The 15328-nt window shown below is 37.6% G+C and overlaps 1 protein-coding gene across 7 annotated transcripts in view; it reads left to right on the forward strand.

The window, feature by feature from the left end:
- DHRS7B (dehydrogenase/reductase 7B) overlaps positions 1 to 15328 on the forward strand; it is a 78710-nt gene that overhangs the window by 51503 nt on the left and 11879 nt on the right. For all 7 annotated transcript variants that reach the window (XM_007498466.3, XM_056806421.1, XM_056806424.1 and 4 more), the window contains one exon: positions 5412 to 5521. In XM_007498466.3, the coding sequence (XP_007498528.1) occupies positions 5412 to 5521 (110 nt within the window). The remainder of the gene's footprint in view (positions 1 to 5411; positions 5522 to 15328) is intronic.

Raw genomic sequence — 15328 nt, forward strand, 5'->3', positions numbered from 1 at the left:
AGCATTTCCAAATTCCATGTAAATTTTTTTTAACATTCAGTTAAAAAAAAAACAAAAACCCTTACCTTCCATCTTGGAATCAATACTGTGTATTGGTTCCAAGGCAGAAGAGTGGTAAGGGCTAGGCAATGGGGGTTAAGTGACTTGTCCAGGGTCACACAGCTGGGAAGCGTCTGAGGCCAGGTCTGAACCCAGGACCTCCCATCTCTGGGCCTGACTCTCAATCCACTGGGCTACCCAGCTGCCCTCTTAACATTCATTTTTTTAAAATGTTGAGTTCCAGAATTCTTTCCCCCTATCTTTCCCCATGCCCCTCCTTGAGAAGGCAAGCAAGTTGATATCAATTATACATGTAAGACATGCAAAACACATTTCCATGTTAGCCATGTTACAAAAGAAAACAAAGAAATATACAAGAAAAAGAAAAAAATTTAAAAGTATGTTTCAATCTGCACTCAGTTCATCAGTTCTCTATCTGGAATTAGATAGCATTTTTCATAATGGGTCCTTTGGATTTGTCTTGGATCATTATCATGATCAGGGTTTGGTTCATCTTTTCCAGGAATTCTAGTTGAACTTGTACTATAACTGTGTTTTTCTTTGTGGTTCTGCTTGTGGATGATTGAGAGTCATTCTTTTAGATTTATGCCTTGAGTGCCCCAATACTATAACAGGGATTCTATTTTCATTTGCTCATTCTTTTAGCCTTACTTCTTGACTTTGGAGTTTATATTACGGCTGTGCATTCTGGAAGAACTAGCTGATCTGTGATTGGTCCTGTTTTGTGTGCTCTTGGGTCCTGCTGCTACTTTCTTCGGTTATTGAGTGTTGTATTATATCAAGATCTCAGAGCTAGGTGCTAACTTTCAGAGCACTTAAAGCCCTTCTGGTCTGAGTTCTGCAAGTTTTTGGCCCTAGTTTGAGCAGCCCAACTGGTTTTTCTTCTGGTTAGAGATCCAGTAGACTGCTACTAGATTGAGCTAGATTCTAGCCAGTTGGAAAGTTCTATATGTTCAGAGTGACAGAACTGCAGTTTTTCCTTTGGACTGGACTCCCTTATCTGGTTATTTCACTGCAGATTTCAGATTGGGCCAATAGTTGAATCTGGAACCCCCCCTTTCTTCCTGGGATCAGGGCCACACAGCTGCTACTTAGTTATATTATAGTGAGAACTCTTCTCTCACTCTGTAACTACTTCCTCCCCTCAACTTCTACCCCTAGTTACCCTTTTCATTCACCCTGGATCTGTGACCCGGCATCGTGAGTGAGTGATAGAGCTGCCAATTGACTCCTGTTCCTACCCTGGGACCTCTACTTGCCCTAGTATACACTTGCTGACAGGCCCTCATTCGGTCCCCATGCTCTGGCTTGACCTTGACCCCAATTTCTACAGTCCTCTTTGCCTATCTCCCTATGCTACCTGGTCTGAAGAAATGACTCATCATGAATTATTTTTCCTTTTATTTTCTGATTAAGACTTAATCTTCTAGGGGGCAGCTGGGTAGCTCAGTGGCTTGAGAGGTAGACCTAGAGACAGGAGGTCCTAGGTACAAATCTGGCCTCAGACACACCAGCTCTATGACCCTGGGCAAGTCACTTAACCTCCATTGCCTAGCCCTTACCACTCTTCTGCCTTGGAGCCAGTACACAGTATTGATTCCAAGATGGAAGGTAAGGGTTTAAAAAAAAAAGACTTAATCTGTGGTATATTTTTTAGGTCTTTGAGTAGTAGGGGAGAATTAGACAGTAGTACTTTGTTCTACTTCAGTATCTTGCTTGGTTACTCAGGGATCTCTCTTCATTGCCAGGTCTGATGGGCTTTTCTCAATTCTCATCCTCTTTAACCTTTTTTTTGACACTGTTGACCACTCTTTCCTCTGGATTTTTGTAATACTACTCTATTTTGGTTCACCTCCTACTTATCTAACCATTTCTCAGACTCCTTTGTTGGATTATTCGCCATACCATGCATGTTCCCTATCACAAGGCTTGGTTCTGGGCCCTTTTCTCTCTCTACACTTTCAGTGATCTCATCAGCTCATTATCTTTGGGCAGATGCTTTCCATATATAGGGTATTTCAAAAAATCTTGTGCCATTCTAAGCCATTAAATAAGGAAAGGCATAAAAAAAGTTCTTGGAGAGATTTTGAGAATTTGTGAAGAGATGATGAATGGCAGAGTTCCATCGTTTAGGTTTTTTGCCTTTGGTATGGTAGGAAAGCCTATGTGTAATGTATCTTTGATCCCATTAATGTGAATATTTTCCCCAAAGATACATATTCAGTCCATCCACACCTGCCCATGTGCTATGCTTCATGTTCTTTGGTGTTTGGGACAGGCATTCCTGCCAGTGGACTGGGGATTTACCTGACATTCTTCTGACATTCCACATTCTGAAAGTCCACAGTGGAACATAGACTGTTCATTGATTGCCACTCTCTGCTTTACTAGGTAGTACCTTTTTTTCTAGTCATACATTTCTTTTATATGACCTTTTTTACACTGCTTCTGCAATGGGGATTCCTTGTTTGTAAATGGCTTACTCCTACTCACAATGTGCCTCTCTTCGAGGGTATAATAATATTTTTTGGTGGGTTCTTGCTTTGGCCCTCTGATACACTTTAGAAAACCAAGAGAATAAAGCAAGCAAATTCATTATTGTTATAGTGAGAGGCAGTGTGGCATAGTGAATTAAAGGATCAGACTTGGAATCAGAAGAAACCAGGATACCTGACAATTATGTGATTTGCAAGGCACTTAACAACTCTGAGCTTCAGGATCCTCTTCTGAGCAAAATAGAGATAACAATTTCTATTCATTTACCTCACAGGGTAGTTATGAGACTCAAATGAGATGTACTAAAAGTGCTTATTTGCACAAAGTGCTATAAAAGTTATTTTTTCTTTGAACTCATCTTCTTTTTGATTCTTCTCTTATTCTGTTCCATTAAGCAATAAAGGGATAGAAGAATTTGGATTTGTGTATACGTATATATGTATACCCTTCATGTTCATACAGATAAATATGAGATAGTTAATATCTTGCATTTCAAACATCTTACATTGGAACTTTCTTTTCTTAGATTCAGGGACTCAATATGCATTCTTAAATGTCAGACAACCAAATCATATGGAATTTTTTTTGAGGGGAAGATTTATATTTTTCTTGAGCGTATCTACTAACTTTTCTTCTGCTTTCAAGCTTTTGGGAGTTGTGATATTTCTTAGAACTATTTGATTCTTCTCCTTTTTCTAGGAATCTCTTTTTTAATGGGCTTTCTCTTTGAGTAATGATCATATTGTTGATGAAGGAAGCAACATTTTTATATAGCCATTTTGGGCAACCTACAGCCCAAATTTGTGAGTGGTTAACATAATTTATTGATGAGGAAATCCTAGAACTGTGTGATAACTCTGGGGACAACCACTCTTCTCTGACCCTCACTAACCTGCCCTCATATTAGTTTCTTTTGTTGTTGTTGTTGTTTTGTTTTTGTGAAGCTTACCCAAGAGCTGAAGATGTAAAGCTTTTCCAGCCTGTTGTTCTATCTCGGTTCCTTTCTTGTACAGGGTTCATTTCCTCCCATTTTGGCTTTACTGCTTACAAAGCTAGTGCAGTGCTTGGGCTCTCATTTTTCAAAGGCTATTTATATACTGACCTTCCTAGGAATTACTCCTCTTGATTCTGTATTCTGAGGGCATATCACAAAGTAGTTCATTGTATTTCTTCATCAAGCCTGTGTCAAAAGTTTTTGCATTCCTTTGGGAATGACAGAGGCTATCAGAGGAACATTCCTCCTCTCTAAAATGTTGCCATCTGAGTTTAAGAGAAATCTTTTCAACAGTTTCTTTTAGAAGTTTGGCTTATTGCTAAGAAGGATTACATGAACTAATATAGCTTAGGCTTGCAACACTGGCCCCAGAAGACTTCATCCACTAAGGCTGCTCTAAAGTATTCCCTCCACCATGAGAGATCTTGTCCTTAATTTGGCCACAGTTGGTATTTGAACAGCTGCTGGGTCTGCATCCAGGTTCATGCATTTATTCAATAAGCATTCACTTACCTGCCATGTATCATGTGCTTTATATTATGCTCAGCAATGAAGATACAAAGACAAAAAGCAAAAGTCCCTGTCTTGAAGAAACTTGGTTCTGTCGCCAGTCACATGCCTCATCCACTGAAAGAATTTATTAACTCTTGTTTAAAAGATATGAGCACAACTGAAAAAGTCCTTGTTTAATTGATTTCTCCCAGACAGATAACTCAGTGCAGGTGCATTTTTTACATACAGAAATAATATACATATGTAGATACATAAAATTGGTGAGAGAAATTTTGCACCAAAGTTAAGCACTAGGAAGAAAGATCATTTGGAATGGTTAAAGCTGGGATTAAAACAAAAGTAGTAGGATGATGCTTATACTGATGGGGCTTTTTTCCTTGAAAAAAGGATAGCTCCTTTCACCCAAACAATCCTATTATTTCCTTCACCATTCATCTTTGATCTCTCATAGTTACAAAGAAGTTTAGAAAAAGGGTATTTAGACTAAAAGAATATACTTTGATACATGATCTCAATATTCTGGGCAGTTAAATCATTGATTTTCCAACCTGGAATTCCTTTAAAAATATGGATGCTAAGATAAAAGTCTCTTGCATGTCTTGGATACTAAACAGCTATTGTATGGTCTTCAGCCTCTTTTTCATATCACACAGAGCCACTGTAGAGATTGCGCATATCATAGAACTATTACTCTTTTTTTTTAACACACTTGGCTAGAAGCCCCGGATAAGAGTTGTTGCTAATTAGCATCTAAGATATGCCATACTAGTAGTAGTGGGAGCATTCACAGTGCCTGATCATACTCTGTGTCTTTAAATGAGTGACTAAGTCTTAGTTAAATCATAAATAATTTTTTATATTCTAGAAAGGCAGTTCAGAAATAGAAGCTGTGGGCCTCTTTTTTAATCCCACAAGGATTTAAAAATGTTTCCATTTTCATCATGTTGAAGAAAAAGAAACGTTTTTTTTAAAATGAAGGGTAAAGTGAAAAAATGGTACACTCACTCTACATTCAGACTTCAGTTGAGGTAGAGAGCATTTTTCGTCATGAGTCCAGATCATTGTAGTGCTGAGAACAGCAAAGTCATTCACAGTTGTTCATCATATAGTTTTGCTGCTTCTGTGTACAGTGTTCTCTAGGCTCTGTTTAATGGGGTTCTACTATGAAACTGAGAGTCCAATTTGTGAACATGAGTCCAAGAATAAGAGGAAGTGGTAGTAAGGATGGGAGGTGTTGGCAGAGATACCTTGGACAGTCATCTGTGTCTTCTGAATTTTCAATGAATATTCAATAGACAATAATTTTGGATCTCTGCAGTTATAAAACCCTTGTTCTATCTCCCTCTAGAATGTGCTAAAGTTTTTTATACCGCTGGTGCTAAGTTAATTCTTTGTGGACGAAACAATGAGAGGCTAGAAGAGCTCATCAGAGAACTCATTGCTACTAACATAAAAAAGGTAAGATGGGATGCTAGAGCATTTAAATTCTAGGCATTCAAAGTTTCTTTATATTCTGAAATTGGAGGAAGTATCTTTGGAAGTATTGTTACACACTAAACTGAACAGAGGTAAATAGGCTAAAGAGCTCCACTCCCAATCTTACTGAGGAACACTTTGGAGTTACTGGGAACCTTGCTGAAATTTGGCTTTTCTATTATGGCTGCCTAAGACACTTCCTAGTTGTGTGACCTTGCACAAATCCTTAATCCCAATTACCTAAGCCCTACCACTCTTTTGCCTTGGAACCAATACTAAGACAGAAGGTAACAGTTAAAAAAAAACATTATAGTTACATATAACTATATGTGTGTGTGTGTGTGTGTGGTTAGATATGCATGTTTGTACTTATATACTTGTGTATATGTATATATATATATATATATATATATATATATATGTGTGTGTGTGTATATATATATATATATATACTTATATATCATCTTCATTTCCAAATATCTCATCCTTCTTTCCTATCCAGTAAGTTGTCTCCTATACAAATAATAAAAAAGACAGAAAAAATAATTGAATAAGACCAAACAATATATCAGTTGTGTTTGATAGTATTGGTCATTTTTTTAAGTGAAAAGAATCAGTTTCACTTATCTTACTTCCCAGATAGTTTTCACCATAAAAGGGGACAGAGTTAGAAAGTGAATAAGGGAAAAATAAGGGCATTAAAAAAGAAGACTGAAATTATTAAAGATCTCAGGAAGGAGAACTCAAAAACCTTTAACAAAAGCAGATAAATTAACAGGGAAAATACTAATAACAGAAGAAAATATGACACATAGATCTAGTAAACAAGTTCAGGTATCTATGAATAAATACTGCAAAACAAAGGAAAATAATCTAGCTCTTGTTGAGACAGAGTAGCTGGATTCATTTGTCACTCCACCAACAGTGCATCAATTTGCTTGTCTTCAGTAAGTTGTTCTAACAACTGTTAATTTTTCTTTTTTTTTTTTTTTGGTCATGTGAGCCAATCCGAGAAGTGAGTTAGAACCTTAGAGTTGTTTTAATTTTCATTTCTTTAATTTTAGTGATTTTTTCATAGCTATTGAAAGCTATTTCATAGCTATTGATAGCTTGTATTTCATTGTTTTGAGAATTCTTTCCTTTTCTCTCTCTATTTTTTAATCTAAGTTGGTTATGAGTTCTGTGTCTCCACATTGGTTTCTTTAGAAAACTTTCTTTTTCCTCCTCATCAGTTACTTTTTGTTTCTTCAAAATGTCATTCTTTTCTAAAAATTTTTATTAATTTAGAATGTTTTTCCATGATTCATGTTCTTTCCCTCCCCTCCCCTCCCTGATGAGCAATTCCACTGAGTTCTACATGTATCATTGTTCAAAATCTATTTCCATATTATTATTTGCAACAGAATGATCATTTAAAGTCAAAATCCCCAATTATATACCCATCTTCTGCATTTCTACTCCCCCAGTTCTTTCTCAGGATATGGATAGCTTTTTTTCTCATAAGTCCCTCAGGATTGTTCTGGATCATTGCATTGCTACTAGTAACAAAGCCTATTACATTTGATTGTGCCAGTGTATCAGTCTCTGTGTACAATGTTCTCCTGGTTCTACTCCTTTCACTCTGCATCAATTCCTGGAGGTCTGTCTGGTTCACATGGAATTCTTCCAGTTCATCATTCCTTTCAGCACAATAGCATTCTATCACCATCAGATACCACAATTTGTTCAGCCATTTCCCAATCGATGGACACCCCCTCATTTTCCAATTTTTTACCACTACAAAGAGCATGGCTATAAATGTTTATGTACAGGTTCAAAATGTCATTCTTGAGAGCTTTCCATTTTTTCTAATTGCTTTAATTTTTTCTTCATTGAAGATAAATTTACCTTTTTCATTTTTTGATACTAATAATTTGGTTTTCTTCTTTTAAAAAAAAACAAATTAATCAATGATATATTTTATTACTTTCCCCCCATAAAACCAATTTCTTGTCTTATTTATTAGTTCAGTGGTTTATTTTCAGATTTATTTATCTCTCCATTGATTTTCAGAATTTCTAATTTGGTGTTTAATTGGTACTTTAAAATTTATTCTTTTTCTAGTTTTTTAAGTTGTATACTCAGTTCATTGACCTGTACTTTCTCTATTTTATTGATGTAAGCACTTAGAGATATAAAACTTCCCCTAAGTACTACTTTGGCTACATCCCATACATTTTGATTTGTTTTCTCATTGTCATTTCCACTTTTTTTCTGGGCTTAGTTCCCCTAAGGAATTTTAGGCAATGGAATCCTTTTTATATGTTTTATAATCCCTTTGAAATCTGTTCTCCCCTAATATAGATTGCATGTCAGACTATGCCTGAGTTTCTTGTAGGTAGTATAGAAGCTAGAAGGCTAGGTCTGGAGTCAGAAAGACCTGACTTTAAAATTAGCCTCAGTTACTAGCTATGTGACCCTAAATGTCTGCCTCTTTCCTCAGCTGTAACATAGGAATAAATAGTAGCAACCTCCCAGAGTGGTAAGAGGACCAAATGAAGAGAATACTTTTAAAATGCTCATTACAATATCTGGCACTCAGGAGACTGAAAAGTTTCCTTTCTCCCTCCCTCCTTTTTTTCTTTCCTCGTTTTCTTCTTCCTTCCCTCTCTCCCTCCCTTTCTTTATCACTTTCTTGATCCCCAAACCAAGATACATTGTCTGCTGCCGGACCTGACCCTCACTACCTTTCTGGTTTGGAAAACTATAAAGCACCAACTTTATTTTTTGTCTGCTGTTTGCTATTTGCTTTTTATTGACTTTTGGAATTTAACTGAAATGTGACCTCCACTACTTTGAATATGATTATTGTATTCAAAAGTAATGTCAGCTTCATTTTCAGTTAATTTTTCCTTAACTATAACACTCATTGCTGGATGGAAAGTACTAGCTTCTGGATTCAAATCAGATGTAGTTTCCAAGGGTACCTGTGCCATAAAGCTATTTACAAAATTAACTAAGTTTGGTGGGACTTCATCTGTGAATGTTTGTAAAGCACTGTCATCTTTAGCAATAGTAACCTTTAGGGAATTGAAATTATGTGTCTCTGTATTAGTCATTAACTTTTTCTTGAGTTCTTGTGACTCTTTCTTTTTCTTTTGCATAATTCAATCCCATTATCCATTCTTCACTGGAAAAAGTTCTCTAAGAATGATTTGATTTCCTTTACAGACTTTTCCTGTTTAGTTACTGTACAACTCATTTCAAAGTCTTTCATCTCCTTTACTAGTTGAGATGCTATTTTCTTAATTTCTGCCTCAATTTTCTTAATCTGTCTCAGCCTTTCTCTTGCTTTATTGCAATGTCTATCATTCACAGAGTCACCTTCTTGCACTGAATTTTCACTATTTCCCAAGTTTTTTCTACTATTTCCAACTGCATCCTCTTTCTCACTGTTTCTTCTATCCATTTGTCACACTGTATATCTTATGGGCCTGGCTTCATAACTCTTTTCTAACCATATCTGAGAATTTAGGCTTAGCTCCAGTTTTTATGGCCAGTTGCATTTCATTCAAGTCCGGAGCTTGCTGTGAGGACTTCAACTTGCAGTGTGAACTGTAAAGATTAAAATTTAGGGGAGACTGAGGCAGGTAGAAATTAGTTTCTCTCTGCAAGGAGTATTATATTTTTATGAGGTTTATTAAAGATTAAAGATTAAAGAAAATACAGGATAAGAAACACGTGCCTAGGCCAGAGAGGCCTAGACAAGATAATCTCACATCATGGAAGAGCTGCATCTGCTCCAAAACAGAAGTCCAAAAGAGAGCCTCAGTAGGCGGAGAACTCCTTTAAATAATCATTTGTGTTCTCACCCATGCGAGAATTCAGTGTGATTACAAAGCACTCTGGGGGCTAGCAAGGACTCCTGAGGAATGGAGTCCAGAGTTCAAATCTCAATTTTACATTCCCCCCGTTTGATCATCTGGGAAGAAGTCCTTCCCCAAAGGATCATAAAGACATAACCAATTTAAAGATTACAATAATTTTAGGATAAGAGAAAAAAAAAACAAAACCAATAATTGCTGGACGCATTGACAGAAAGCCAGTTGGGGGGCAGTCCCCTTTGGCATGAAAGTATACATACAAATAAATGTTCAATCAGCCACACCCAAAGTTCATTTTGATGCAGCTGGTGGTCTGGAGGCTTCTTCATTGTGTTTAGTTCTGGATTCAGAGAAGTATCATCTTTCTTTACCTAAAATTCTTCTCAAAAAGAATTTAAACTTTGCAATTTAAATAACGATATTTTTTACATTCCCCCCGTTAAGAGGGTGATTAAAAAAACAGGATCACTTGGGGATGCATGGCTGAGGTATGAGGTATATGAATCAATTGGCAAGAGATATTAAAAAGATATCAGAAAAATCCAAATAAAAGAAAAATTTCTGGATGAAAATATAGACTATCAAAGTCTTATGTGTAAAAATTCCAAGTAAAAAGAAAAATAAATCTATAACAGGTCCTTGAATCAGGGCCCAATCAAAATGATCTAAGCAATGATGCATTTACCCAGTCAGTAGCCAGGACTACAGAAAGGTACCACACTATGAGAGGCAGAAAAGGGGACCAGATTATAGGAGCCAAGGTTTTGGGGATACTCATCTGTGAGTATCTTCAGAGTGAGTGTGGACACAAGGAAGGCCTACATCTTAACATAAGTCAAGTGTCACAACCCCAAGTCTCACACTAGGTTCAAAACCTTTGTATTGGCCTAGAAGTGCATCAATCCATTCTGGATTGGCTTTTCTTTGGCTCTGTGCAATGGCTCTTGTGTGTATCTCTTGTCCTGTAATCAGACAGAATCATTAAGCAAAATTCCATAATTTTTTAAATAATTAGTGGCATCATTTTTATAGTCATAAGCTTTTTTGGGCATGCTCTGACAAATGTATTTCAAACTTATAGTACTGAAAAGTCAAAAAGTTAAAGAAAATCTTAATGCTGGTGACATGTGCTTCAAATATAAAAAGGAGAGAAAAAATAATAAAAAAAACAAATAGTATATTGCACATGCAAGAAAAATATAATAATAAAAGAGCTTTAAAAATTCAAAAATATAGCTTATAATCATTGACACTGTGTCAGCTAAGAAAATATAAAATACAAGGCTTTCTCACCAAAAATGAGATCCATTTTCTCTTCGTATCTGGCCATGATCACTATGAGTAGAAGGCAAAAGGAATTGAGACAGGTAGCATTTTTTCATTTTTAAAAATACAGTAGTACAAATATGTAGATATCAATATCCCCAAAATTCTCAAAACAGGCAGGCAGAACTTAGCAGCCAGGGGACAGGTGGGCGGCAAACGCAACAGGTCTGGATTGGGGTTACAGGCAGGAATGCATGAAAGCAGGGAGAAGCAGACGGGAACCAGGTGGGCGGCAAACTCAACAGGTCCGGAACAAGCCTGTGAGCTATCTAATGGCTGGAACGAGCAGCAGCTTTGCAAGGGTAAAAAAACCTCGGCCAGAGAAAAGTGGATCAAAAAAATTTCTAGGCACTAGCTATTAAAAGCTGAACTTAAGATCTGAAAAGAATCAGAAGATTGAGAGTATTTTTCTCCAATTAGGTCGCCAACTGTAAAGATTAAAATTTAGGGGAGACTGAGGCAGGTAGAAATTAGTTTCTCTCTGCAAGGAGTATTATATTTTTATGAGGTTTATTAAAGATTAAGGATTAAAGAAAATACAGTATAAGAAACAGGTGCCTAGGCCAAGAGGCCTAGACAAGATAATCTCACATCATGGAAGAGGCGCGTCTGCTCCAAAACAGAAGTCCAAAAGAGAGCCTCAGTAGGCGGAGAACTCCTTTAAATAATCATTTGTGTTCTCACCCAGGCTAGAATTCAGTGTGATTACAAAGCACTCTGGGGGCTAGCAAGGACTCCTGGGGAATGGAGTCCAGAGTTCAAATCTCAATTTTACAGAACAACAAGTGGACTTCTTGTACCTCGTTTGTGCATTTTGTTTGTCTTTGTTATTACTCGCATGTTTCTTCTTCAAAAAGCAATTTCTAATCAACTGACCTTTCCTGTGGCAAACGAAACATTCCCTAATTTCTCTTTGCACTGGTTTATCCTTATAATTTGTCCTTATAACTAGGTTTCTGGTAAGTAGGTTTTGTGTAAGTCCTAACCATGTTCAGATTTTTTATTTCATTAATTTCCTTTTGTTTAAGATCATTTTTCAGTCCTCTCTAACTTTTCCTTCAGGTCTTGGACTTGTTTACTTTGATCTGAATTATTTTCAAACAAGTAACTTGCTGTGTCTCTCAATTCAATCAGAGAAACTAAGTCATATTCATGGAAATAGTTTTTGAAAAAAGTTTTCAAATTAGATGTGCATCCCCTTAGAAATTGCCTACGGACGTGACTTGCAGATTCTTCACTTTCAGCTTCTAGTCCCAAGATTGAGTCTGCCATCTCTGACAGATGGTCTATGTATATGGCAGGATGTTCTCCTTTATCCTGCCTGATCTTATCAAACTTAGCCCACACATTCGGTTTTGAACAGCATCGTTTTATGGCCTGCAGCAAATCCTCCTTACATCTTCTAAGGTAGAACATGCAGGTGGGATTTGCAAAGTCCATATCCACCCTTTGCTCTACAGTTGGCCAGCTAGTTAAATTGCTGTCAGATCTTGTCTTCTCCAGGAATTGCCTCTGTTCATGGGGGCTAAACAGTTCTGACAATAGGAACTCGACATCTTCAAAATCCAGATCAAAGATCCTCAAAGCCCGTTTAAGCTCCTGTGATTTGAAAGGATTCTCCACAAATTTAGGGAAACGGTGCTTTATGGATTCAAGTTCCTGGGTTGAGAATTGTCTATGGGCTTTTGGGTGTATCACACCAGCAGTGGTAGTTAGCTTAGTGACCTCTTTTAAAGGACAGATTTTCTCAGGTTCACCAACAGCCTTGTTTTCATTACCACCTTTATTTTCCTTAGTTACATTCTCTGTTTGCCTATTGTCCTTGCTCATAACCAGATCTAGTCCTTTTTCCTTAATCAATTGTTTAAACACAGCCTTAATCATGCTTTCTAGGTTGGTATCAACAGCCATAATCTCCTCTGCCTTAAGGGGAACCACAAATCTAAATATTTTCTTCACTTGAGTCAGAGTTTGTAGGACAGCCATAATGATCATATACACTTGTGCCAGAACTTGCCAGAGTACCAGTTCCTTTTGGAATGGCAACTGCAAAATAGACATTGTAATGTTGCCTACATAATCAATTGTATCCACTACCATATGGGTAAGTTTGCTATATAAAATGTGATAAACCCCAAAACAGGCTATGATAGCCACAGTCACAACTCCACAAATAACTTGTCTGAACATTTTGTCTTTCTTCTTTAACTACCCTGCCTGAAGGATTGTGGGGTACAGTCAGACTTGGGGTGCCAATTGTAGTAGAAAAAGATAATCTGTGGGGAAGTATTGCTGGTTGTGGTAACTGGGTACTCTGGCTTGTGACTGGAGAGCTGCTAGTATGGGGACACTTGAGGGCTGCTTAGTTATAATGGGGATAGATGAGAGATGCTGCTTGAGATAGAGAGATGCTGCCACAGGGGAATGCTCTGGGGTTTTCCTACTGATCTCTACTGATGACTAGTAGATCAATATTTTTCCTAACCTCCTCCTCTCTTCACTCCCTCCCTTCTTCCACCCTCTCCCTCCCAGTTTCTTCTGAAGCTTGTGGCTTCGCCCTCCCCCCTGAGTGGACTATGATATTTATAAGGAAAAACTTCTTCCTCTCTTTTCTCAGGTAAGGGGTTTATTGGGATAACAGGACAAGGGAACTGAGGTGAGAGGGATGACAGTTTCCCTAATCTAAAATGAAGATTATGAGGATTTAGGAAGTCACAGTTGTGACAGGGGAACAGTCAGAGAGATGGAGGATAACTGTCAAGTCTTCTTTTCTTCTTTCAATTCACAAAACCACCAAGGTCTCTCAGCCTAATTTCAGAAGCCTCCCTCCACCCCCTTAAGGGTCCTTCAGCCTGAGACAGAAGCTAATAGGATCAGTTCCGCTTCTTCCCCTTCTAGCCAGGCTTGCCTCCCTTGGTCAGAAAACTCAGAGCAGAGGTTTCTCTCTCCTTTCTTGGTCAGTCAACCCCAGAGAAAGAATCAAAGTCCCAGTTTCTCTCCCTGGCCAGCTTCAACTGCCTCCTCCTGGGAATATTCCATTTGGAATCTTCATCTTGATTTGCAGATCAGGTCCCCAGCTTTGTTTCTTGCATGACCTGGCTTGCAAGTCCTCTCTCTCTTCATGCCTCATCCACAGTAGCCAAGGAAAAAGAAGCCAGCTATTGAAAATATCATTGACATCCATAGTTTCAAGCCCCTCTCATACCGAGTTTTCATCAGAATCACTTACTGTAGTAATACAGGAGTTCTGTCTTTTTTTTTCTTCTGCTATTCCTTCAGTGGAAGAGCTGATGACTGTGGCCAAAAAGCAGTATTCAAATTCAAACAGTAGATGGGTATTTATTATAACAACTAAAATCCTAGATAATCCATAACCTGGATAATCAGTCTCTGAGTAATTAAAAATTGAATATTAGTAGCTAGCATTTAATTTCCTAAGTCTGTGTTGGTGAACCTATGGCACATGTTTCAGAGGGGGTGGAGGGGCTGTTCCCCTCCCCCTCTCCACTGCACCTGATGACATTTCTCTCATCACCCGCCCCTTTTCCCAGCAGCCCAATGGAAGTGCTTCCTCCCTCCCCTATCTGGGATAAGGGGGTGGCTCACATGCACGTGAGGGTCACAGTTTGGGCACTTGGTCTCTAAAAGGTTTGTCATCATTGTCCTAAGTAGATTCAGAGTATGATGAACACAGAGGATTAGGGAATGGAAAAAAATCTCTTTGGGGAGTCTTTTAAGAACCTTGTGATATATTGGGTTTTTTTAAACCCTTCCATCTTAGAATTAATACCGTATTTTGGTTCCAAGGTAGAAGGTGGGCTAGGCAATGGAGGTTAAGTGACTTGCCCAGAGTCACACAGCTAGGAAGTATCTGAGAACAGAAGGGTCTCTGGAATCTTGGCCTGACTTTCAATCCACTAAGCTACCTTGCTGCCCCCATAATGAGTTATTAATGAAAAAATTTACATATTTTTTGGATTTGAATACTGGTCCCACTAGAACTAACAGATTCTGCTTTTTTTTCAGAATGGTCAATATACCCAGAAGACAGAATAGTAATTAACTATCCTGGGTTCACTGCTAAGAAATACCTTATATTATAGCCTGTGGAGGAGAATCATTTGTTTCAAACTGAAAGCTTCCCATATCAGGTTGGAGCATTCCATGTACAAGTAGTGCTTTAAAAGTTTGCTCCGTTTAAAGATGAGAATGAAAAATTGACCAAATAAAATAAAATTTAAAAAAAAGATGAGAATGAACATTATTTTCTTCATGAGTTTTTTATTATATGTATTATGTGTCTTCTATCACAACATGAGCAATATGGAAATATGTATTTTATGAAAGCACTGGTATAAACTATATTAGACTATTGACTGCCTTGAGTGGGGGGGATGGAGGGAGGGAGAAAATCTGAATTTAAAATGTCAGAAAGCAAATGTCAAAAATAGTTTCTTTTTGTAACTAAAAAAAAAGTAAATAATTTAAAAATAAATAAAGATGAGGGTGAAGGGCAGCTTGATGTTGCAGTGCATAAAGTGCCAGACTAGAAGTCAGAAGACCTAGGTTCAAATGTGACCTCAGACACTTTCCAGCTGTG

The sequence above is a fragment of the Monodelphis domestica genome, chromosome 7 (assembly GCF_027887165.1).
Source record: "Monodelphis domestica isolate mMonDom1 chromosome 7, mMonDom1.pri, whole genome shotgun sequence".
NCBI lineage: Eukaryota > Metazoa > Chordata > Mammalia > Didelphimorphia > Didelphidae > Monodelphis > Monodelphis domestica.